Source organism: Antechinus flavipes, chromosome 2, assembly GCF_016432865.1.
Source record: "Antechinus flavipes isolate AdamAnt ecotype Samford, QLD, Australia chromosome 2, AdamAnt_v2, whole genome shotgun sequence".
In the NCBI taxonomy this organism is placed as follows: domain Eukaryota; kingdom Metazoa; phylum Chordata; class Mammalia; order Dasyuromorphia; family Dasyuridae; genus Antechinus; species Antechinus flavipes.
The window spans coordinates 362,534,814-362,561,301 of NC_067399.1; the positions used below are offsets into that span (position 1 = coordinate 362,534,814).

The 26,488-nt window shown below is 35.2% G+C and overlaps 1 protein-coding gene across 1 annotated transcript in view; it reads left to right on the forward strand.

Moving 5' to 3' along the window:
* The first annotated feature begins 1,085 nt into the window (after positions 1-1,085).
* Positions 1,086-26,488, forward strand: part of PPP2CA (protein phosphatase 2 catalytic subunit alpha) — a 30,068-nt gene continuing 4,665 nt past the window's right edge. The window contains exons 1-5 of the mRNA XM_051978200.1: positions 1,086-1,353; positions 23,268-23,477; positions 24,646-24,819; positions 25,380-25,469; positions 25,912-26,073. Coding sequence (XP_051834160.1) covers positions 1,252-1,353; positions 23,268-23,477; positions 24,646-24,819; positions 25,380-25,469; positions 25,912-26,073 — 738 coding nt within the window. The 5' untranslated portion in view covers positions 1,086-1,251. The remainder of the gene's footprint in view (positions 1,354-23,267; positions 23,478-24,645; positions 24,820-25,379; positions 25,470-25,911; positions 26,074-26,488) is intronic.

Here is a 26,488-nt window from a genome sequence, read left to right on the forward strand (position 1 = left end):
TTCCTTTTCACCAAGGCAATAGTTTTCTGTACACAGTAGTTTATGCAAACATAAGCATAGCAATCATAAATGTTTTTGAAGATGAATAGGCCAAAGGTTGGGAGGAATGACTCAAGCAAATTAATCAGAACACTTAGGTCAGAAGGCTTGGGTTCTAATGTGACTGTCACTCTTCCTGGTGGTGGTGGAGGAGCCTACTTCCTCTTCTGGAAAATGAGGAAGTGGAGACTAAATTGACTTTTACAACTGGGTCTCTGTTAAAATTCTCTTTGCACCATACACGTCGAGGGCTAGCCCTAAACGTTTTAATTATTGAGAGGCTCCGAGGGAAAAAACTCCCAGCCAAAAGAAGCCTTTTCCTTTCCCGGTTCTCGGAGAAGCAAAAGTGGGATCGCCATCAGCACAACCCGTGCAAAGTAAGGGCAACATTCACGTGGTTGCTGAACCCATATTCTCAAGAGGTACAACCGGTCTTTCCCGCCTACGAGTGACCTAATTACAGGTTGTGGGAAAGCTCCCAACGCCAAAAGCGTACCCTTCCTCCCCTGGCCCAAAATGCTATGAGAAAGGCTATCATAGAGGCCTTAGGATGGGATCTAATCTATTTATACAACGTGCTTTTCCCGGACCAAATCTAAGCCACGTTCTTACAAAGTCGGAAGCTAGAGCCCGAGCAAAGTAGAAGCCGCTCGGTTACACTACTGGGCCAGATTCTCTCCTAGGAAGGCGCCACTTGCAGCGCCTGCGCCCTCGCCCCACCTAGGTATACTACAGTATACCTTCCTCTGCCCGGGTGACCTAGCGCCTGCGCAGTCCCGGGACTCCCTCCCTTCAGAGACCCCGCCCTGAAGCTAAGGTGCCTCTTCCTCCTAGTTCGGGCTAATCTCGCCCACACCCTATATCTCTTTTCCTACGCCACCCTCCGCACTGAAACTGCGGCTGCGCCATCTCCTTTCCTAAATTCCTGCCAGCTCTTTTCTCCTCCGCCTCCCCACGTCGGGGAATTGACGTCAGTACGCCGGGCGGCCGCCATTACAGAGAAGCTGAGCTCCCGAGCTAGGGGAAAGGAGGGGTCGCTGCCGCCGGCGCCCAGGAGAGTCAGCGGGCAAAGAACCGGTCCCGAGAAGCGAGCCCGGCCGCCACCCACAGGCCCCGCGACAGGCGGTGGCAGTTGTGTGAGTGCGTGTTTGCGGCCGGAGCGACTGGGAGAGGGTGCCGGTGGGGCCCGGAGGCGGCGGCGGCGGCAGCATCATGGACGAGAAGGTCTTCACTAAGGAGCTGGACCAGTGGATCGAGCAGCTTAATGAATGCAAGCAACTCTCGGAGTCCCAGGTCAAGAGTCTCTGTGAAAAGGTGAGGCCGCTCAGCAGGCCGGGGCCTGAGTCAGCGGTGCCCGCCCCCTCTCCCGGGAGGGTGAGCCGGGGCCCCCCGGGTTCTGCGCGAGGATCGAAGGCTGGGGGAGGGTGAGCTGCCGCCTTTTCCTTCTCCGTCCTGGGAGACACGGTCGGTCTATCCCATGAGCATGAAGCGAGGCGGGGTGGGGAAAAGGGAGGCTTCCTGAGGACCCTGGCCTGCCTTCTTGCTAGGGCAGAGAGAGGGGGTATGGACAGCCTGCGGCTGGCAACATGGCGGAATCCGCCGGATTCACCCGACGCCCTGTTCTTTCCTACTTGAGGTGGTCCGGCTTGGAGAAAGCCTTTCCTTTGAGCCCGGTTCTTGATCCCCGCTTCCCGGGGCTGCTCGGCGCCCCCTGGCTCTAGCGCTGGGATTGGCCGCCTTCGCTGCCTCTGCCTAAAATGGCGCCGCTCGGCTGCGTCTCGGGAAGCTCTGAGAGTGGCCGGGTCCCGGCCGGCAGGAGCTGGGCTGGAAGAGAGGGGGTCGGGGAGCCTCGAACTGAGGCAGGGGAGGAGGGGGTCTCCAGCAAGGGAGAGAGAGGGTGGCGGGACTAAGTTTGGCATCGGGAACCAAGAAAGATTTCGGTGTTGGGCGGGAGACGGGGGTGGGCAAGGGGAGGCTGGGAGGAGTGGGTTGTGTGGGAGGAAAGATGATTTAAGGGGGATTGATTCTCCTTGCGTGAGGAGAAATGGTCCCAAGAAATTCCCGGGTTAAAAATCTAAAGGTAAAATAACATTCTAGAGTTAGAGTCTCCAGAACTATATGAAATAAAGGTCATGGGACTTTAAAAAATTGGATAGGAAATTCAACTCTTGTTACAATGTATAACTTGCTCAAATGGAATTAAAGTGCATTCTGTGAACTTTTAATCGTAAGTTTTTCTGGGCTTCTAAGGAGCCTTAGTCTTGAATTTAATATTTCAGCGTAATTGTTGGATCTTGTCATAGTTACAAGAAGAGTCGTGGTTAAATGATGTTATCATAAAATAGAATAATTTCTTGCCATTGAAAGAAATTGGTAAAGCATGTTGAATGTCATTAAAGTAAGTGGTATCCATAAAATTCTTCATTTATAACTTATCAGCTTTTTTTAAAAATATTCTTGCCCCCCCCTTTTAAAAAGTGTCATAATTTAGAAACGTGCTAGTTTTGAAATTTGTTGAATTTTGTTCAAATGAATGTTGTAAAATATTGAGCTATTATAAGAACCGTTAAATATATTAATATTTTTCCTCAAGCAGCCTTCCCCCCTTATGCAGATAACGATCCACTTTGACTAACAACAATTTTGACTAACTACCTGAGGAAAATCAACTAAATAACTTGTAATTCTTATATATGTGTGTGTATAGATAGATTTAGGTGGCTCTACATTTTGCACTTTTTACAATATTGTTGATGTTATTAATAAAGCTTATATTGAGTATCACAATCTTTTGTACTTATATTCTTAAGATTTAAGTGAGATTTCTTTTCACAGACTTTATTCATCAAATATAATCCTCTTTGGAGGGAATCAAAGGTATAGTCTAAAGCTTTTCTCTAGAGAGGGAAATAAAGAATTACTTGTTGACTGACTAAATGGAAAGCTTTGGATTAATGTCGAATATGAAATTTACATTTAAACAAAAACTATTTGAAAATCTGTTGCACAATTCTGTTTTCTTAAAGATGTGGAAGGGTTCTTTGTGTTCCTGAAATTGGCAGTTTAAGAGACTGTATTTCAAACTGTCACCTAAATTGACAGTTTTAAAAGTTTTCCCTGCAACCTGAGTAGTCTCTTCGATAGATGGTAGTAGCAAACTGCTACGTTATGGGATTGAATTTGTATTTGTATTGGAATTCTAATTTATCTTGGAAACGTGTACTAGTTGTTGACCCCCTAATTCAATAGCACCAGGGTAATCTCTAGTTAAAAGTACAATAGTCCATTCACCTTTGTACAGGAAAAAATCCCCAACATCATCTTTTGATTTAAAAATAAATTAGAAATAATGTTCTGGTATAATTCCAACTGAAGGAGGTATAAATTTGTAGTTAAAAAGTCATTTAAATGTCAGAATGAAAATTATTCTGAGCTCTATGCCCTTATTTATATTCTTAAGTTCTAACTTGTGCCTGCTATTCACACCTTCTTTACCCCAATACACTTCAAATGTAAGTAATAGCTCCCTTCTTTTCTCATAATGCTCTGACTTGTACCTCTTTTTGTATTCCCCTTTTATTATCCGTGTTTGTATTTGAAGGTGTAAGTATATACACGCATGTATGTATGTAAACATCTATCAGTGTTTGTTTATAGTATATTTCTATATATGCTGCTTCTATCTACCTTTAAATTATAAGCTTTTTGAGAGCATAAGTTGTTTTTATTACCATAGTCCTCAAACCTAATACATTGCCTTGCATTATGTATAGTATTTGCTGTTGAATTCTCATTTGCTTTTTCCCAGAGTGTTTTATGAGTCTGGAATCCTTTTTTTTGCTGGGGGGTGGGGGGAGTGTTGGGATTTTTTGTTTGTTTGTTTGTTTGCTTTAAAGACAAAGGTTTTAAAATTCAAATTATATGAACAAATGCTTAGTTCCTATTGTTTTTTGCTAAGCACTTACATATTTCACAGAACTGTGCTAAGTGCTGGGGAAAGGGAGAGATCTTGGTTCTTGGCCCTCAAGAAAATTCCCGTTTCATTTTTGAATAAAGTTTTTTTTTATTAAAGTTTGTTTTCCTTTTTATTATTATTATTATTATAGCTTTTTATTGACAAAACATTTGCATGGGTAATTTTTCAACATTGACCCTTGCAAAAACTTGTGTTCTAACTTTTCACCTTCTCCCCTAGATGGTAGGTAGGTGTATAATGATCTCCTGGTTCTGTTCATTTCGTTTAGGATCAGTTCATGTAAGTCACTCCAAGTCTCTCTGTATTCATCCTGCTAGTCATTTCTTAAAGAACAATAATATTCCATAACATTCAATTACCACAGTTTACTTAGCCATTCTCCAATTGATGGGCTTCCATTCACTATAAAAAGGGCTGCCACAAACATTTTTGCATATACAGGTCCCTTTCTCTTCTTTAATATCTCTTTGGGATATAGGCCCAGTAGAAACACTGCTGGGTCAAAGGGTATGCACAGTTTGATAACTTTTTGAGTGTAGTTCCAAATTGCTCAGTTGCTCTCCAGAATGGTTGGATCTGTTCGACTCCACTAACAATGCATCAATGTTCCATTTTTCCCACATCTCCTCCAATATTCGTCATTATCTTTTCCTGTCATCTTAGCCAATCTGACAGGTGTGTAGTAGTATCTCAGGGTTGTCTTAATTTGCATTTCTCTGATCAATAATGATTTGGAACACCTTTTCATATGAGTAGAAATAGTTTCAATTTCATCATCAGAAAATTGTTCATATCCTTTGACCATTTATCAATTGGAGAATGGCTTGATTTCTTATAAATTAGAAGTCAATTCTCTATATATTTTGGAAATGAAGTCTTTATCAGAATCTTTAACTGTAAAAAATGTTTTCCCAATTTATTGCTTCCCCTCTAATCTTGTTTGCATTGGTTTTGTTTGTACAAAAATTTTTAACTTTATATAATCAGAATTTTCTATTTTGTGATCAGTGATGATATCTAGTTCTTCTTTGGTTACAATTTCCTTCCTCCTCCACAAATCTGAGAGGTAAACTATCCTGTTTTCTTCTAATTTATTTATAATCTCAGAATAAAATATTTTTCCTGGAATGGATCTCTTTGTATACTGGAAGAGCCAATGATCATTTGATCACTAATTTGAAAGTTTTGGGTTAATATATATTTTGATAATCTCTTCTAAGCAGTTTTGCTTTTGTGTGTGTTTTTCAGTCAGATTATAAAAGGCTATTCCACGTATAGTGAATATTATCTTTTGTGATTTTGCTAACCACTTTGTCAATCTTCATATGTTTTTATTTTTTCCCTAAATTTTCAGTAAACCTATAAATTAATTATAAAGTCTGAAGAGGCAGACTTAATATAAAACTACATTCCCCACCTCATTCATCTGGTGAAAAGTAGGTTTTCCTCAATCTCTCTTAAACTCCAGTTTTGCTCTCCACCTGCCTGCTGGACATCTCTACCTACATGTCCTTTAGATAACAATTTTGGATCATCCTCAATCCCTCATTTCCCATATCCTATCAGTTACCAAGTTATTTTTGCTTCCACATATATCATCTATCCCTTCCTCTGCCCTAGTTGAGGCTATCATTTCACCCGAATTAGTGGCTTTACAGTCTTTTTTGCTCTATCCTTTCCATAGCTGCTAAAATTATGGTATTTCTAAACACAGATCTTACCATATCACTTATGCTCAGAAAGTTCCAGTGACTACCCTTTGCTTCCAGAATAAACTAAAACCGACTAAAACCTTCTGGTTGGCATTTAGCATCCTTTATAATCCAACTCCAGCCTGCCTTACTACAAAATAATCTTCACACTCTGAAGTCAAGCCATGGCAAACTGGTTTCTTGCTTTTCTTCACAAGATATTTCATCTCCTGGCTTGGAGACTTTGCACAGGCTGTTCTCCATTCCTGCAATGCCTCTTCTCTCTCATCTCTGACTTCGAATTGCTATTTTACTTCAAGCTCATTTTGTAGGCTCTTCCTCTCCTCTATTTTGTTATATTTATTTTGTATATATTTGTAAATTCTGAGAAGGTACTGTTTATATTAGCAATCTTAGTGCCTGATGCTGTAAATGGTATTTTTGATATCTTTTTAATTATGTTTTTATGATATTTTAATAATATTAATTGCTCTGATCTTGAGGCTTTCTCAAGCTTCTTAGATCCCTTTTGCAAAAATCCTTCTGAAAGTTTTTATTTTTAAAAAGTATCTACACTTTCAGAAGGAAAAATTTGAAGTGATTGTCAACATATGCTGCTTAGCTGAGTTGCATTAAAGAGTTGCAAGAGTTTGTTTCAAAATGCTTATTCATATTAAAATATTTGATGTCAATGACAGTGGTAATCTGTGATGAGTCTCTGGTAAAAAACACTGAGATTTGCAAAGTGGCATACCATGAACAATCATTAAAAACAGTTACGGGTGCTGGAAGGAAAGACTAAATCTCCTCATACTTAGAACACTGAATTTTATCTCTTCAAAGAAATTCTTACTAGTGTATTTTTCTGAGGTTTACAAAGCATTTTTTTTCAAATCTGAGATAGTTTTATTCTAATATTATTAACAGTTGAGGAAACAACACAAAGGTATTAATTGCCTGTGCCAAAATTGGATAGTGGGCTTCAATTTATTTAATAATGTTTTGGGTTTTTTCTTGGTCACATCTGAATTCTCTTTTCCTTCTCTTTCCCTGAGATAGTAACCAATTTGATAGACTATCCATGTTTAGTCATGCAAAACATTTCCATGTTAGTCATGTTGTGAAAGAAAATTTTCCTCTCTTCCCCCCAAATTAGAAAAAAATTTTGAAAAGTGAAAAATAGTATACTTTGATCTACATGCCAAACTTCCATCAGTTCTTTCGAGGTAAATAGTATTTTTTTCATCATAAATCCTTCACAAGAGTCTTAAGTTATTTACAGTTGATTACCATACAATGTTGCTGATACTGTATACAATGTTTTCCTGGATCTTTTCACTTGACTTTGCCTCTGTTCACTTAATCCTTAATCTGGTTTTTCTAAAATCATTCTGCTCATTTCTTAAAGTACAATAGTATTCCATTCCAATCATGCCACAATTTGTTCAGCCATTCCCCAATTAATTGATCTCCAAATGAAGATTTAAAATTCTTTTTCACCACAGAAAACATTGGCATAAAAATATTTGTACATGTAACTCTTTTTTTTTTTTTTAATCTCCTTGTGATACAGATCTTTAATGGTGGTTTTGCTGGATCAAAGGATCTAAAGGATTGATCACAGTTTTATAGCTTTTGGAGCATAGTTCCAAATTGTTTTCCAGAATGGTTCAACCAGTTTACAAAAAATTCCCACTTGTGCCAGAATTTTACCTCTCTGTACTCTCATTTGATTGTTCTTTGCCACACAGTTTCTAATATAATTTTTATATTTTCAGCCCAACTGCTGTTTTTATACCAGTTGTAGATATGTAGGGGTTGCTGGTATTTTGATTTCTAAAATTTAGTTTAACTTAGATACAATTATAGCAACTATGCTTTCAAAACTATTAAAGTTTTTGCATAACCAGAGAATTTTTTTTTAAGTATTTTTTCCCCAGATATGGTTTGTTGGGGAAAAAAATTATGACATATACACCATATATAAAATTTTTGCCTATTATAAGTGATTTTTAGATTTTTATATATATTTGAAATAAGTATATTGTTTCCCATTGTTCTTGAAACAACTTTTTCTGCCTTGTTACTACCCCAGTCTTGTTCAAGGACATAAAAATTCTGGAAATCATTGAAGTTATGTCTTTATACCAACTCATTTTGTATATCATGTTTCAGGCTTTAAAAATTGAATGATCAAGATCACATACATGTACATACTAGGTTCTTAGAGCATTTTTAGTAGAGCTATCCTAATTTTTACCTTTCTGTTTTTTGAATTTTTGAAATAGGCCTTTGGAAGTAAATCAGTTCTGAAAATTTTTATAAGTGTTCTAGAAATTTAGAGAATTAGTATTTTTCCCCTTTTGCTCTGAGTTTGTGTTTGTTGAAGCACTTTCATCTAATTAACTTTTTTTGAAATTTTATGTTCAAAATTTATTTTAGGTGCCACATATAATAATGAATACTTCGGTACTTTTTTTTTTATTTTAAGCACAAAATTGCATTAAGTAATATAATTTAAAATCTCTGCTTTTAGAAATTAATGAAATATATTGGATTACTCAACATTTGGGGAAGGAGTGGAGGGAAGACGGGAAGGGGAGGATTTGGAACACAGGGTTATGTAAGGGTCAGTGTTGAAAAATTGTCCATGTAAATGTTCTGAAAATAAAAAAGCTTTAATTTAAAATAATAATAATAATAAATTGGTGGTGCTTATTATTTAGTTGTTAAATTCATGTTCTGTTCCAAGAATGGAAATAGCAATGTTCTCAATAAAGTTACCTTGAGAAACATGAATGTGACCATAAGTATCAAATTCATTAGATAAAGCCATCATGGGATTTTGTCTTGAATATAGTGATAGAAAAATGAAGTTGAGGAGATTATGGTGTGGATAAATGTGTATCTCTCATTATGATACAAAGGAAATGGACACTCAGTCACCAAACATTATCATTGGCCTGATATGTGCATTGGGAAAACAAACACAAAAATAAATGAGTCCCTGCCATAAGAAGTTGGGAGGAGAATTTATGTTTTATTAAGAGAAATGGTACACAAACATGTAAAACACAATAATATAAACAAGGTAAATGTCATTTTTTTTTTCTTTTTGTGTGGAAGAGGCAGTGGTCAATCCATTGAAATCTCTGGATGAGAAAAAAATGCAATCAACACTTGATCCCTATTCTTACAGAACTTAGTCTGATCTAGCTAGTAGAGGAGATAGACAAAACTAGTTAAGTGCTATAGGAGAAATGGGAATAAATTGCAATGGAGAACTGCTCAGGTGGAAGATCAAAGGCTTGTTTGAGGAAGTAGCTTTTGAACTGTGCCTTGAAGGAAGACAGGATTTAAAGGATGGATAGAAATATGAATGGAAAGAGTAGGTAGGATTTTTTTCCTCCTTATAGAGTATTCTGAAGGGAAAGTGTAAAACTTTATAAATTTCTTTGGAAAAGAAAGTATTAGTGCTGTTTTTAGGTCAGGTGATTTATATTATTGGCTCCTAATAGAAATCTAAATTGAGGTGCTTAATGAACAGCCTTATAAAGTGGAGGTTCCTTTTTATTTGGTTATAAGTTCTTTTGAGGAATTCTCTCTGAGTGACTAGTACGAAATTTGCTTGTTATTTTCTTTATTGAAATAACTTCTCAATATTATTCTGTTTGAATTTCTTATGGCTATTGAATGGCAAGGTAACAAGCTATTTATATTTGAACAAGAATCTACAAGCAGTATTGTACTCTAGGTGCTACCTGGAGCCAAAACATTGTAATGTAATTGGTGGTGGTGTTTTTGTTGTTTATCCTTCGCTCTCCAAGACAACCTGCCATGACATGCGAGTGAATTGGATTTGAGTAAAGAAGAGCTGTATAGTTTTTATCAGCTTCACTTGTAGTTAACTTTTTTGTTTTTAATGATGTTATTGTCACTATTTTTTTTTTTAATCTGGAACCTTCATAAATGTACCAACTGTCAGAATATTTCTACAGGTTCCACCTGTTCGTACTATAAATCAAATGTTCCTTGACATAGGTATGGAACAGAGTGATATAGCCGGTTTAGATTTTTTTTTTTTTTTTTAATGCTCTTGAAAGAGGAGAATTCAGGGGTAACAGATTTTTCTCAGTTATTTTCAGTTGTGTCTAATTCTTCATGATCTCACTAAGTGTTTACTTGACAAAGATACTCCACTGGTTTGCCATTGCCTTTTCCTGTTCAATTTACATATGTAGAATTGAAGCAAATAGGGTTAAGTTACTTTTCTGGGGGTCAAACTGAGCTAAGTATCAGAGGCCTATGAATCTTCCTGATTCCAGGCCTGGGCACTTGGCTATTTCATCTAGCTCCACTTTGAGATTAGTGAGATTAAAAAGGGAAATAGTTTTGTGATAGAAGTATAGTCACTGTTTTCAGTTCATGGGGATCCATTATAGAAAGATCACACACTTCAGTTATGTGCATTTGCAAATTGAGAAATGAGAAACTGTCTAGTGTCAAAATCTTGTTCTCTCCACTCCTCCCTAGTCCCCTAGAGAGTGGTATGTTTGGCAAAAAGAGAGTTTTCTCTTTGAACCATCCATTAGCAGAAACTGGAGAGTTACTGCCTGTAAAATTTTGAGGCAATCAAACTAGAAGGAAGTGGATCCTGGGAAGGAAAGTGGTATATGTATGCTACTTTTTAGGGCAATCAAGGGATTAGGACATTTGTGAGAGAGCTTTTACCACTACATGTTTGCTTTTTTTATTCCTTTCAGTAGTTTTTCTCTATTTTTTATTTTCCATTGAGCATCTCAATTTTGAAAACCTTTTAGTCTGTTCTTTGGATCATGTTTGACCAAAATTTTAATGAGGAATAATCCTTTAGCAGCCTGCCTCTCTTAATTGTCTTCTGCAACAAAGGTGGCAGTCTGGCCAGTGTGGGAAGGTTTTTGTAACAACCTAGATAAAATTAGTTTGAGAAGAGGATTGACCCAAAGAAGTTGCTCTTGATTTTAATTCTATTTACTAGAAAACAATCCAAAAACTTTCTCAAACTGACCATTGTAATTTTTGTTTTCTTCCTCTGATGACACTCCTGAATTACAGTATATTTTTGACATAAACATTTTCTCATTAGGTAGTTGAGAAAGAAGAGCTCAATGAATTTGCCATTTGTTTCAACGCTATGACTTTGGAATAAGATGAGACATGGATGGGCAGAATTGAAACAAGTCCTGCCCTAAGGCATTTCTACTTAAATGAAAAGGATTATTTTGTACACTATGACTTATTTGGAGAGGGAGAATTTTAACTGATGGATTCTTTAGATATTAATTAATCTCTTTATTTTTTGGAAATAGCATCCTATAAATTTACCGTATGTTTTATCTATGCAATTTTGGTTAAAAGGAATTCTTTGTTTTTGCAAAATTAAGTTTAATCTCACTTGCATTTATTTTTGTGGTTATAAATGGTTTTAAGTATTTTCTCCCAAACTAAGTGGACATTTTCTTTAAAAAGCATCTTTGAGATACTTGAAAAAGAAAGCCTCTCCCTATCAACAAACTCTTTGTAATATTTGCATTTCCCTATGAAAGTTAATGAGTTGCTTAATATAGAACCAAATTTCAGGAATAGATATTAAAAATCATCTGCTTAAATTTCTCTCTCTCTCTCTCTCTCTCTCTCTCTCTTTAAATAGATGGGGAAACAAACCTAGAGAGAAAAGTGACTTCTATCTGCTTCTGGTGGAAAGAGTCTTAAAACTCAGTTCTCCTGAATCCCATTCAGATGTTCTGTGCGAGCATAAGCCATTAGAAACTGTTCTTTTAAAAAGCTCTTTGGGTTTTGTTATAATTTTACATTTTTAGAGGACACATTTAAAACTCAGGAGAAATAACTTGTGGTAGGAATGTTGCTTAAAGATTGTTTATGCTTTATTCATATGTGTATCAAATAGATTATTTGTGGTTTAATTACAAAATATTTATTAGCTATTAATGGTAAACAATACTTCTGAGTTAAAATTAGAGTATTGTTTGTGCCTTTAAGCATAGTTTAGCTAAGTTCTTATCCACTGTTTTTGAAAATTTTTGTTTTAATTTTGGGTTATTAAAATCATTTCAAATTAACTATATTATACAAGTTCTCTATCGTTTGTGCCGTGGAACCCTTTGGCAGCCTGTGAAGTCTGGATCTCTTCTCAGAATACTATTTTTAATTCATAAACTATATAGGACAAAGGAAACCAAAAGTTAGTGAAAATGAAAATAAAGATGTAAAGAAGGATGGTAATGTTTACCATCCAAGTTTTTCTGAAATACATAGTCTGTAGAACCCCAGATTCCTCTCCTCAGTAGTAGAACTAAATAGAAGGTAAGAAAAAAGGTAAGGTTTCTCCAGATGGACATCTTTTATCTTTTGGTTTTAAATGACATCTTAACAATAATTATTACAAAGTTGAGTAAGACTTTTACTCTAATTTTTTTAAGGGTAATAATGAATTTAAAGATTCTGATATGATTAGAGATACTATAAAGAAATCTATACTTTATAATGAGAACTAATTAAGAAAAGAGGGGTCTGTAAAGATAGCTAGTAACTTGAATTCTTCTCAAGTTATTTTCTCCTCTATACTATCCTATATTTATATTCATAGAATCTTAAAATAGATCTCAGAGGACATCTACCTCAATCATACCTAAAGAAGGAATTCCTCTATAACATTTCAAATAAAGTGGTTATAAAGCCTTTATTGGAAAAACTTCAGTGGAGAGAATGAAGAAACGACCTACTCTTTCCTAAGGTGGTATGTACCACTTTTGGATAGCTCTGATTTTTAGAAAGAGGCTGCTAGTTGGCACAGTAGATAGAATCCCAGACCTAGAGTCAGGAAGACTTTTTCTTCCCGAGTTTGAATTTGGCTTCAGACACCTAATTGCTCTCTGGTGAGCAAGTCTGGTGACTTGGGCAAGTCACTTAACCCCATTTGCCTCAGTTCATTATCTGTAAAATAACTTGGAAAAGGAAATGGGAAAATATTTCAGTGTCTTTGCCAAGAAAACCCCAAATGGGATCACAAAGAGTTAGACAAGACTGAAACAATTGAACAAATTGCTTTTCTTACATCAAGGTGAAGTTGATATTTGCCTCTTTTCAACTTCTACCTGATTCTAATCACGCTCTCCTTCTCCCCTTCCCCCCCCCAAAAAAAAAGTTAGCCTTTCAAAAAACATCTGTTTTATTTTTCTTTTTCTCCAGTCTCAAGAGCCCTAAATTCTTATTCTTCCACGTCTTGGTCTTCATCATCCTATGATCCTTTTTTCTGTCTTTATCATTATCCTTTCTGAAATGTTTTCAGAGAATTCTTAATATTTTTGTCATATTTTTTGATATATTTTGATGTCATGGTTTTTAGCTTTGACTTCTGATTTGATAAATAGCTTGTTGGTCCTAGTTTTGTTATCCGTTATTTTGTCTATTCCAGGTTTGTATCTAGCCCACGCATTTGACAAGCATGCAATCTATACTGAACTCTAAGTTATATTGCTAAATATGCCAAATTGATCCTGAATATTCCTCCAATTGACAGGACAGCCATTAATGATTAGTCTTTGGGTCCTCTCATTTGACTTGTTCCAAAGATTAAAGATACTAAAATATTTTTGCAATAGGAAAGTGAAGTGTTGAATCAGTAGAATCATTATTGTCTCATAGGGTTCTATCTTGGCCCTTTACTTGAAGATTTCAGTAACTCCCATGGATTTTCTATCTTCTCTATGCTTATAATTCTCTCTCTCTCTTTTTTTTTTTTTTCCAAAAAGTGAACATAGCTTGTGTTGATTTACATTCATTTCTCCACAGTTGTTTTTTTTTTTTTTTGTTTTTTTGTTTTTTTCCTGGATGCAAATGGCCTTTTCTGTCCAAAATCTATTGGGATTGCTTTGGATCACTGGACCACTCATTGCACATTCTTGTTGTTACTGTGTACAATGTATTCCTGGTTCTGCTTGTTTTGCTTAGCTCTGTGATTATAATTTTCAAATCTCCCTATCCTTCCTGACTTCCATTTTTGCATCTAGCAATTGCATTTCATATATTTGAACTAGATGTCCAGTAATATCTTAAACCTAGAACAATTCATTGCCCAGAACAACTCATTGTTGTAGAGGGAACCATCTTTCTCCCATTTGCTAAGGTTCACAACTTAGGAGTCCTTAACTTATCTCTCATCCCTTATATCCAAGCTGCCATATTTAATGTTTGCATCTCTCAAATCTGCTCCTTTCTCTTTTCTGATGTAGATATTATTCTGCTGCAGGTCCTCATAACCTCATGCCTGTATTATTGCAGTAACCTGCTGGTGGGTCTGCTTACCCCAGGTCTTCTCACTACAGTCAACTTGCATTCAGCTACCAAAGTGCAGTTTCTACTGTGTTAACCTGTCTGCTTATTAAAGTCGCTATCATTTCCAGCATCAAATACATTTTACACTCAAACCCTTCGTAACAGCCTCCTCTCCCTTACTTTCCCTGGTTTTTTATACCTTTCTCCATCTCTGAACTCCAGGTAGTTTCTCTGGCTATCCCCCAATATTGGAAGGTTCTTCTCATCTTTATTCACCGACATCTCTGGTTTCCTTTTAAGTACCAACTAAAATCCCATCTTCTATAGGAAGCTTTTCCCAATTCTTATCCATTCTAGTTCCTTTTTCTTCTTTATCTGTGTATAGTTTGTGTACACCTATTTGTTTGCTTGTCTCATTAGAATTGTGAGCTTTTGAGGGCAGAGTTTTTTTTTTTTTGGAAGGGGAGGGGCATCTCTAGCCACTTAGCACATTGGCATAGCTGGTGTATAGTAAAACTTTATTAAGTCATTTATTGACTATAATTGAAAAAGAGAATGAGCATATTTATAAAAATTAGACCTTAAAGCATCTGGGAAAAAATGGAAGAGTACATTAATGTTAAGTGATCCTGCTACTAGGAGAATTGATTTTATTTCTGTGATTGTGTTGAGATAAGGAACAGAGTTGAGTTTTTTTCAGTATTTTATACACAGGATTTGGCTAGTCTTCCCTTACTTGGAAGCATACCAGACTTATTACTTTATTACCTATTAATGATTTTGAAGAGTAGTAAATTTCATATTAGTGTTGTGGTATAAAAATAGTTTGGTTACCTCTCTGTAGTAAAGCACAGATTAACTCATGAACTTTAACATTTTCCTCAGCATAGACACCTCTAGTGCTGTCTTCAACCATTGACTTACCATGCCCAAGTCTTTATGGAAAGGATATGCAGATTTTCTCTTGTAGGAAAAAAAAGGACCTTTAATATATTGAATAGATGGGAATTAATTACTGATTTCAGTCTAGTTCTATGTAGTGTAGGTTTAAAAGTTCCAAAGTTATTTACATTGGCAAAGCAAATTATTCAAGAGCTCTGTTTCTGTTTTGCTTTTTAATTCTTGGAAGCTATCATCCATTTAAAGTTTAAAGTCTTTTTTCTCCTATTGTGACCTATTTTGACCCTAAGATTAACATGCTTTAAAAACTATCAACAGTATATATGTAAACCATTTAAAATAACTCAGTGTATAATGAACTGGTTCAAGTGGAGGCAGTTTGGTTTTTTACAGATGTTAAACCTATTGGACTTGTACATCTAAATAGAGCACAAAAGGTTACAAATTGCATTTGGTTTTTTTTCCCTCAAGAATTCCTCTCTTCCCCTTACATTTTAAATAGAAAAAAAAATACATTTAAATACAGGTTATGATTTAGATAATTTCTTGGTAGGTGGATTTAAAAAAAAATTAGTGATGAATGTCTTCAAGAAAAGATAAATTTTAAAATAAAAATTGTCTGAAGCAAGAATTAGTTTGTTAATACCTGTGTGCCAAAGCTAAATGCTAAAATATTTTGAGACGGAAAAACATCCTTTCAGATGGGTATTGTGCACAGAGAACCGGGACCTGTTTTCACATTGTGTGCTAATGTTCTAAAAGTATGATCCTATGGGATCAATTGAATAGACTGATCATTTCTGTACTTTGCTATAGAATTGAATGACTTGATTTGGTTTGTGATGTTAATTTTTAACAAAAGAAAATAGCTTCTCATTTGATCCATTCAGAGGAAAACATTTTTCATCATTAATTAAATACTAGTGATACAGTGGATAAAGTTTTGGACCTGAAATGAGGAAGTCATCTTCGCAACTTCAAATCTGGCCTCAGGACACCTATTAGTTGTATCACCCTGTGCAAGTCACTTAACCCTGTTTCCTCATTTGTAAAATGAACAGGAGGAGTAAATGTCAGACTGCTACAGTATCTGTCCAGAAATTTCAAATGGGATTGTAAAGAGTTGGACATGACTGAACAATAAAAAATTAAATTCAATAATCTCAGAATTAAAAGGAACTTCACAAATCATCAAGTTTATCCATGACTGACCTTTATATAGCGTATCCCTAAAAAGTAATCATCCAGTTGTCATGTCCATCTCTTGTGAGGGGAAATCATTGCTTCCCAAGGCAATTTATTTTCCTTTTGGACAGCTCTAATGATTATGAAGTGGAAGTTTTTACACTACATCAACCTCAATTACTCCTTGTTGGAATCTTTACAAACTGATAACTCATTAGAGTTGATAGATTATTGATCTGATCTTACAAGAAGATGTTTTGGGCCAGAACCTGAAACAAGGCACTAAGTAGAACTGATTGATACAATGCTTGTGTTCACACCTTTACTCATTGGAGTTAACATGTTTGGGAAATTTCAGGGTTTACTATGAGATATCTGAATTCACATCTCTCTTGAAGCTCTTAGGGCCAGAGAGCACTATGGGAGAAAACTCATAATCCCATTCTTTCAGAAGAGTCATATATAAACCAGTGAAGAGTGATTCTTTCCCTGTTCGGGCGCCAAAATGTGGTGATTCTTGTTCTTTTAAAATAAGTAGAATAGTTCTCTCTGGGGGAGAGAGCAGGTTTCTCGGGGAAGGTATTCTTGGAGGCAGCCTTAATATCAGTTCAGGTCAATAATTACCCTGAATGCAGCCAGCTGGTAAAAATACAAACATTTATTTTCTCCTTCCAATGTAGCCTGGTTAGTTGAGGCCTCTCTCTCTCTCTGCTGGGTTCCAAGAGCTCCTTCCGAATGTTTCCAAATCCAAAGGTTTTGTCCTTCAGCCTCTGCCTCTACTTTCTTTAGCCTCCAGCCAGCACAAAGATGGAAGGAATCCTGTGTCTCCTTCACTTGGGGCTCGGCTAACTTTCTGGTGAATCTTTCAGACCAGCTTGGTCTCAGTGGGGGAAGTGCAGGAGCCCAGCCACCACAGTGGTGTGAGATGAAGATGAATCTGATTGTGCCTCATAGAGGGCCTTCTCAATCTTCACTGAATTCTCGACTCATAGCTTCTTCCTCTGAAAACTCTTCTTCCGCCACCAGCCAGCCAAATGGAAAAATATTCTGGAATGAATCAATTTCTTATGTAGCCATGGGCCAACCTTTTCCACCTTTCTGGACCTCTGTTTCTTTAGTAAGATAATGGAGTTTAACCAGATGGCCTCTAATATCTCCTTTCAGTTCTAAATATTAGGATCCTATGTACATGATAACCTTTTAAATAAAAACAAGCCCCTGCCCACCCCTTCATGTTCTGTGGATTGAACTTCTTCAATTCCTTTAAAAAAAAAAAAAAAAACTAGACATTTATTTGTTATGGCCTGAGACACCTCCTGTTCTGGTCTTCCAGCTTGTTCCTTCCTAAAATGTGTCTAAACAGAATATAGTGCTCCAAATGTGTTCTGACCAGAGCTTGGAGTCCACTTAACTAACCACTCCACCCTTTTCAGTGGACTTGTTTGATAGTAACTCTTTCATCCACCATATTTGTTTATCCCTGCTTTGTCATTTGGAAATTTGATAATGTGCCATTTATCCCTTTATCTAATCTCTTGATTAAAAAATATTGAACGTGAACATGAACATTGAACAAGCTCAAAGAGCTTCATCTAAATTGACATTTATCCATTAATACTTGATCTTTGAGTCTAGTCATTCTACTAGTTCTTAGTAAATCTAACAATACTATAATTTAGCTCACTTTTCCCCATCTTACCCACAAAATTTGTCATGAAAGACCTTGTCAAAAGCCGAAATTTAAGTGAACTTTATATGTAATATTTCCTGACCTTCTAGTGACCCTGTTTAAAAAAAGGGGGAAATTACAACTTCTATCATTTTTTAAGGAAACTCAGTTTTTTGCAGTCTCTGCTTCATTTAAAAAAATGTTTACAAATGTTTACTTATAATCCTTTTAACAATATATTTTTTTGAGAATTTGAAAGTATAGATTGGAATTACAGTCTTTGCTTTAGTTTGAAAATTCTGTCCTCACTTTTTAAAAAATTTGAATGTTCCAACATGATACATGGAAATATGTTTAAAAGGATTGCACATATTTAACCCTTGTCACATTGCTTGCTATCTTGGGAAGGGGGTCACACTGTTTCCCAGGCCTTTGGGCAGCTAAAGGAGGGAGTAGCAAAATTTGGAATACATCTTAGAAATATGAATGTTGAAAACTATTTATACATGTATTTGGAAAAATAAAATACTATTAAGGAGAAAAATGTTTTCTAAGATATTTCAAAAACTGCTTCTTAGCTATAACATATATCAGGTTCTTCAGTATCTTGACATACAGTTCTGTAAGCCTGCTCTCTATGTTCATTTATTTTGTTCATTCTTTACATAAAGATCATCCTTATAGAAAGAGGAAAACAAGCAAAGTTAAAATTGAATAATTCTTCCTTCTCTTTAGTATTCTTTTTTGGTTCCTTTTGAACCATTGAAGATATGCTTTACAGGACTGATTGTCATTTTGTAGATCAAGTGTTCTTAGCCTTTTTATGTGTCCAGGGACTCTTAGAAGTCTGGTAAAATCTATGAACCCTTTCCTCAGAATGATGTTTTTAAATAATTAAAAGAAATGCCAAATTTTAAACTAGTGAAAATAAACATGACATTTTTTCTCCCAATCAGATTCAGAGTTCTAAATCTGATCCTGGAACCAAATTTAAGAGCCCCTTCATTAGATAGTAATCCTTTTCTTTCTCATTGAAATTTAGAATTTCTTTCTTGAAAGGTTCCTCGTGTTCTTACTTCTGTGCAATTTTAGACCATGAGAATCCTTCCTGTTGTTTCTCTAAACTCTTATGATCTAGGATCTCCAGCTCTTATCATATCTCTTCCTTTCAAAGTTCCCATTTGCATCAAAGACAAACACTTTGACCAGTCTTATATCTTACAGTGAAGTAGTAAATAACTCCTTAAAGGTAAAGCCCTATACACAGTTGAAAAACCTACCAATACAAAAGACTTTAATAGAGACCAGTTCCTACTCTTTGGCTAACCCAGTCAGAATACCTTTTTAATAGTACTTAAATTCTCTTTAAGACAGGCCAAAATTGTAGTTCCTAAATGGAGTGCTCCAGCAAATTCTGAGATCATTGAATTCCCCATCACTATAACATTATACTTTCATGGTATTATGATGTTTCCTGGTTTAAACCCCCCAGTCTGTTTGCTCCTTTTGTCCAGATGATTAGTCTGGTGGTCCCATGACTATCTCCTGTTCCCACCATAAGTTTTCTCTAATTACAAAATAAATGATTAGGACTAATTTGTCTGTTGGATCTCTTGTTTGCTTTGTTTACTACTACTAAGTTTTGTGTTTATCTATAGATAGAAGCTAAGGTAAATCTTTGCATTGTACCCAGTTAGTATTTTTACCAGTCATAGTTAAGATTCCATCATTAAGCCATACTCCAGAAATCTACATCATATTCTTGGAGACTAGCTTAACTAATCATTTCCTAAATGTGCCTTTCTCTCTTGAAACCCATGTTGCCTTTAATTTAAACAATAGTAAAGAAAATATCTGGACCTATATGTTTTCAGAGACCTGTTTAGGACTTTTAAACCCCAACACTGCTTCTTAAGTGCCTTGTGGTGGTATAATATGCATGAGAGCAGATAATACTATTAGATGTGTCTAAAATCTTGGGAAGCTTTCGATCCTATATCAATTATATTCTAGGAAAAACATCTGATCCGTCATTAAAGTCTGACAAATAGCCCACATCAGGGAGTCAATGATCACTACTATCACTTGATTCCTTTTCCTTTTATCCAGTTTGCCTCCTCATGCCACTTATGAATTCACATCATTCCTTGCACTAGAGTCTTCTCCAAAGATTCTCATGTTATTTAGCTTTGTATTCTCTTATTCTAGTATGTCATGTTTTTTTTAACTCTTTGGCTTTCTGATGTTACTTGCTGCTTCTTTACATCTTTGTTTTTAGCCTAAAGCCCATCCATTTTTAAACATTACATTTTTTCTAATAACTAGCCTTTTTGCCCTTTTTTCTAAGGAGACATCTCCTCCCCTCCACATACATTTTGTCCATGTGTTGCTATTATTTGACCATAGTAAAAAGATAAACATTATGTATACTATTCAGGCCACTTTGAAATTCCTGCATATCTGTTTTGAAACCTGAAATCCTGAATTCCATTAAGTAGCAATTTTAAACTTTGCTTAATAGTAATAGCTAGCATTATAAAATGCTTTACAAAAATTATCTCATTTTATCCTGGACAACTGTAGGATATAGGTGTTGTTATCCCATTTTATGTGGAAACTGTCTGAGGGAAGATGAAATTACTTACCCAGGATCACACAGCTAGTAAGTCTTCAAGGGTTAGTTTTGAAATAATTTTAATTTCTAACTTCAAGCCAAAGCTCCAGCTCCTGTGTCATTTAGTTGCCTGATTTGTCCCAATTTGGTAGTATTTATAACTCTTATATTATTAAAAATGGAAATTTTTCTGTATAATTGTTAAGCATAAATCAATTCTTATGAAAGAAGTAATTGTAAATAGTAACCAAAATATTGTAGTCATAGACATTGAACTTTTAAAAAGAAGACGTTACTATAAACAGTTTCAAAGAAGAAATGGCTTCTAATTGGATGCAGCTAGAAACCTCTCTTTTACCAACTATATACATTATTTTTATATGTGTGTGTGTGTATGTATAGCCTTGGCTCTTTGGATAGGAAGCTGTTAATTACCAATCTGCAACAGTGAAGCAGGCAAGACTTCTAAGGGAGTCAGAAAGAGTGCTATAATAAATAGCTTTGCCCAGCTGAAGGAACAGGAATGGCAATCAGAATCTGAGCTTGTAGCAAGAATTCCAAAAAGAGTATCTAGGCAAGATTAAAACTGACAAAATCATCTCCTAATTTATTTTATAAATGACATAGGTACTTGGATATAAAGCTATGATAACAATTCTGAATCTGAATTTATCCTAGGTGAATAATGACATCAAGTATATAAACCAAATACTTTTTTGGTTTTAAAGGGCAGCTGTGGTCCTGACCTAGTTTGTAAACTTGTTTGCTATTTGCCTCAGTTTTCTCATCTTTAAAATGATCTGGAATTTGCCAAGAAAACTAAGATGGAATCATGAAGAGTTGGACACTACTAAAAATGACCGAACAACAACATTAATCTTATTGATCTAGAAGTTTTTCAAGTTTTCAGTCTAGGTAGAATTTTATGAGCTTCCTGGCTGTCTTGCCTGTTCCCTTATATATGTTACTTCATCTTCATTTTTGTACCAGTTGCCTTCCTTATCAGGAATATAATCCTACCTCAATTCTCCACCTATAAGAGGTCCCTGTTTTCAAAACAGATTTGAATGAAGCCTTCCCTAATCTTTCCCACTCATTCCCCTCTTTACTCTTGAATTTATGTATAATCATTTCAATACATATTTCTTAGTCTTTGTGTCCTTTGAACAGTGCCTGGCACATAGTTGGTGATAAATGAATATCTGTTGATTAAGTTGGTTCATTTAGTTTGAGAAAATAAACTTAAAACATTGACTTTTAAATCTAGCTGTTAGAAATCAATAATTTAATCAAAGTTCACTTATTTGGAGATAAGGAAACAGAACAGTAGAACTAAAATAATTTGCTATAGTCACTAGGCACATAGAATTTGAACACAAGACTTCTAACCCACAAGACTTCTAACCCACAAGACTTCTAACCCACAAAACTTCTGACTCCCAATGTAGTTCTTTCCTCTACCAGTGTATGTTTTGGAATTAACCAACTGTTTTGGTTCATTTAGAACTTAAAGTTGTAGTTAAGAATGAGCAGCTTTTATTTATTTTTTTTTTACTTTTTATTATTTTTTGCTTTTATATCCCCTTAATTTCCACATATCTGTCTTTCCCTTATTCTTAGGTAGACATCCATAATTTTAAATATCACCTCTATTAGATATCACATCGACAAACTAGTCATTCACTTCTAAAAAGAAGGGATATAAATGCATTTAACATCTTTTCTCCAGAGCCAAAATATTCAGGGATTTTTGTTGTTGGTGTTGGGTAGCTTCTATTACAAATAATAGCTTTCTTTTCAAGCATGGAATTCTATTTGAGATAAAAAAATTATTTGAGTCCAGAGGTACATATTGAAACTTAGTTTTATCTAAATTGTGGCAATAGGCAGCAGCATATTTACAGCAAGATTTCTGTGTATAAGTTCATCATTTCCTGAATCATTGTCCCTTTAAAAGTAACTTCTACCCTGTCATTATCCGATTTCTTACTAACTTCATTGGGGTGGATGGAGCCTATGATTTATTGTTGCTGTTATTGTTAACATAAATGGGTACTGAAAATTCATTAGATAAATATTCATGCCAAACAAACCTTAGTCATAGTGATTGCCCAGTGACCTTCATCTCTGGCTGTAACACAAGGGGATGAATGAAATGACTGTTAAGAAGAATGCTCAAGAATACCTGAGGAACTTAGAACATTTGAATATGCTTATAGTATTTTTCTTTGCAGTCTTCAGCTGAAAGTTTAAACTAAACTATTGGTTTCTTCTTTTGAGAGAAATAAAAATTTTTATTATAATTAAAAGTAATAATAATTGGGAAAGAGTAGACAGTGCCTGTTTCTCTTCCTAAGAGGTTCCACTCTTGGCCCTAGCAACTTAACTGAATGGGTCAGAAATGCATTTGTTCCAACAAGAAGAAAAAAATCATTACCTAATTCTTTTTTAAAAAATTATGCAAGCTTAATTTTACAATTTAATCTTTTTAAAAAATGATCTTCAACATGAAATGCTAGTTGAAAAAACTTATTTCACTAACATTTGTCACACTAGTGCTAATAAGTGTTTAGTTGAATGTCATTAAGAAGTCTAAACATCTGACAGGAATATAGTGTACCCTGATAATTTTTGGCAGTCATTGGAGTGACAGGCAGAGAGAATCCATTGTTTTCATTTTTTTTTTCCTATACCATTAGCATTTAAAGAAATTTGCTTAATTGATCCTTTTAATTTGAGACTTAGTTTATCTGTTATCCACTTTATTTAATAGAAATTACAGATAGCAAGTAAAATTGGCTGTTATCTTCTGTTGCTAAGTATACTAATATACTTAATTTTTTTCTTCTTCATCTATAGGCTAAAGAAATCCTTACAAAGGAGTCCAATGTACAAGAGGTGCGATGTCCAGTCACTGTCTGTGGAGATGTTCATGGGCAATTTCATGATCTCATGGAACTTTTTAGAATTGGTGGCAAATCACCAGACACAAATTACTTGTTTATGGGTGATTATGTTGACAGAGGATATTATTCAGTTGAAACAGTAACACTGCTTGTAGCTCTTAAGGTAACTTTTATAATTTTTCTTTGGCCATGTGTACCATGAATGCTTTTTACTATCCTAGTATGTTTTACTGAAAATAGACAGTGACATTTCTTGACTTTTTAAAATGAATGAAGAGATAGGAAGAGAAAAAAAAAACACTTTCTCAAGAGAGCTGTGTCTAGGAACTAGTGTTAAAAAGCTGTGCTGATACATAATTAGTATAAGTATCCCAGGAGTTTGTGTGTTGGCAACTGGGAATGTGTAAAAAAGAAATTTTTGTTTTTAATATTATCTATAGCTCCTTTTGAAGAAAAACTGATTGCAAGGCATTATTAGAATTTATTGATCTCCTGAGAATCAGCAGGCCAAACTTAGTTTTGTGAAAGGATATACATAATGTAGCAGCCACAAGCTGCTTTTTCTCAGTGTTTTGAAAGGAGTGAATTAATGTAGTTCCAAAAGGTGGGTTTTTGGAAGGAATTAATAGTCATTCATTTTTTTTCTTTGAGATTTTGAAGCTTGGTCGCAATTACAAGTGAAATATTCTATATAATTTAAGGAGAAAAATCTTCATCTGTTCCATAAAAAGTTGTACTGTGTATGACTTCCTGGGCTCTTTTAGTTTTATTTCTTGGTTACTCTTTTTTTTTTTTTTAACTTTATTTTATTTTTTCTTGCTGAAGCAATTGGGATTAAGTGACTTGCCCAGGTTCACACAGTTAGGATGTGTTAAGTGTCTGAGACCAGAATTGAATTCAAGTCTCCTGACTTCGGGGCTGGTACTCTATCCGCTGTGCCACCTAGCCGCCCCCTGAGTCACTCTTGAATGACAATTTCCTGTTCTAAAATCCTATGGTACTGACTAACCAAATTGAAAGCATGAAGGAAAGTTTGGAAATCCACTATACCTAGAATCCAGAATTACTTTCATGATCAGCAGAAATCTGAGTATTTCATTTCCCTAAGAATTTGTGTGACTTCAGGGTTAAAGGATGTTCTTTTAGTATTTGCCTAGCAATAGGAGAATAAGCTTTCAAGAATATTTTAAACCCTGTATACTTGGCTATTAGGAAGGAAAATTGGGAATTTTCCTAAGTAAACTGGAATAACTACTTTGAGGTTCACTCTATGTTGTAATTGGCTTCCTTTTAAGACATTAATTAATATTCCTTTGTGTTTTGGTTTTCAGGTTCGTTACCGTGAACGTATCACTATTCTTCGAGGAAATCATGAGAGTAGACAAATCACACAAGTATATGGTTTCTATGATGAGTGTTTAAGGAAATATGGAAATGCAAATGTTTGGAAATATTTTACAGACCTTTTTGATTATCTTCCTCTAACTGCCTTGGTGGATGGTCAGGTATGTTTTGATGTCATTCTCTGTGTATTAGTTTAATGTCAGTACTTAGCACTTGTTTAAATGAGTAGCAGCCATAATGGGACAAAGGATGATAGAAACTTCATTCCTGCCTTCATGGAGTTCAGTTGTATAGTTTTATGTAGAACAAACTACATAAAAATACCAAGGAAATGAAAAGCAAATATGTGATTGGTGTGGGATGAAGTTAATCAGAAAAGTCTTTTTTGACTGCTTGGAGAAGTTGAAGCAAATTGAATTTGAAAGTAGTAAATGTAGATTTTGGGAGAAGGGAGCTTTCCAGTCCTGAAGAATAATATGCACAAAGGTACCATGAGAGAGAATAAAGGATAATGAACATTGACTACCATGATGATTAACCTTCCTGTGTGATATGAGATTGTGATAGGGATAGTACAAGTACCTGAGCTTAAATAAGCTTAGGGCTTTTATGGAATGCTCTAATAATAGACATAAAGCAAAATACCTAAAGCTTCTGTTGAGTAATTTTTTTATTTTTATTTTTCTCTTGAGCAATCTTAACATGTAAATACTTCTTTCAGATATTCTGTCTACATGGTGGCCTCTCACCATCCATAGATACACTGGATCATATCAGAGCACTTGATCGCCTACAAGAAGTTCCCCATGAGGTATTTGTTTTTATTTGTTCTTTATAAACTATTCTATCATTTCCCTCCTCTTTTGGGGAGGTTAATAATTAAAATCTACACATATTTGTTTATATTTAAACTAGCGACCATTTAAGATATGTATTATTTAGGTCTAGATATTTGGCTGTTATTTGGCTACCTTGAAATATACTGATCGGTATAGAATTTAGGTAAGAGAATTATTGGTTGTATCAGTACAAGTCCATCCGTCTCTGTTCCTGGAACAACAAATTGAAGTACATAATCTTTTTGGAATTGTCTCCATGAGTGAGGGAGGAAGATAATTTCAAACTCAGAATTAAAAAAACAACAACAACAACTTGTTCTTATATACAAATATATGCTATTTCTAATATAGAGGTTCAAATGGCTCATAGTTGGTATTTTGATTGATTGATTTTAATTTTAATGTGTGTTGTAGGGTCCAATGTGTGACTTGCTTTGGTCAGATCCAGACGACCGTGGTGGTTGGGGTATTTCTCCTCGAGGTGCTGGATATACATTTGGACAAGATATTTCAGAGACATTTAATCATGCCAATGGCCTCACGTTGGTATCCAGAGCTCACCAGCTGGTGATGGAGGTAAGTCATAAAAATCATAAGATTATAGCCAGAATTCTAAAGTGAACATCACCTCATTATTCTTTTATAATATTCCTGACAAGTGATCATCCAGACTTTCTTGAAAATTTGCAATGAGAAGGATCCTGTTCTTTTTAAGTTTTATGTCCTAATATAGAAAGTCAAAATTGAAAAAAGGATACTGGTAGTCATTCTTCCCCTCATAGAGAAATTGAGCCTTGGGCTCCCTGATATGTTCTGGATCATCTGGAAAGATGTAGGATAAAAGCATAATTGGAATGATGCCCAAAGACTACACTATGCTCCCCATTATTCCCTATAATGCCATAATTGGCATTTTCTATTTTTATATAAACAGCATATTAAATATTTAGGCATTTAGTAGTTAAATATATAAATTATATATATATAGTTA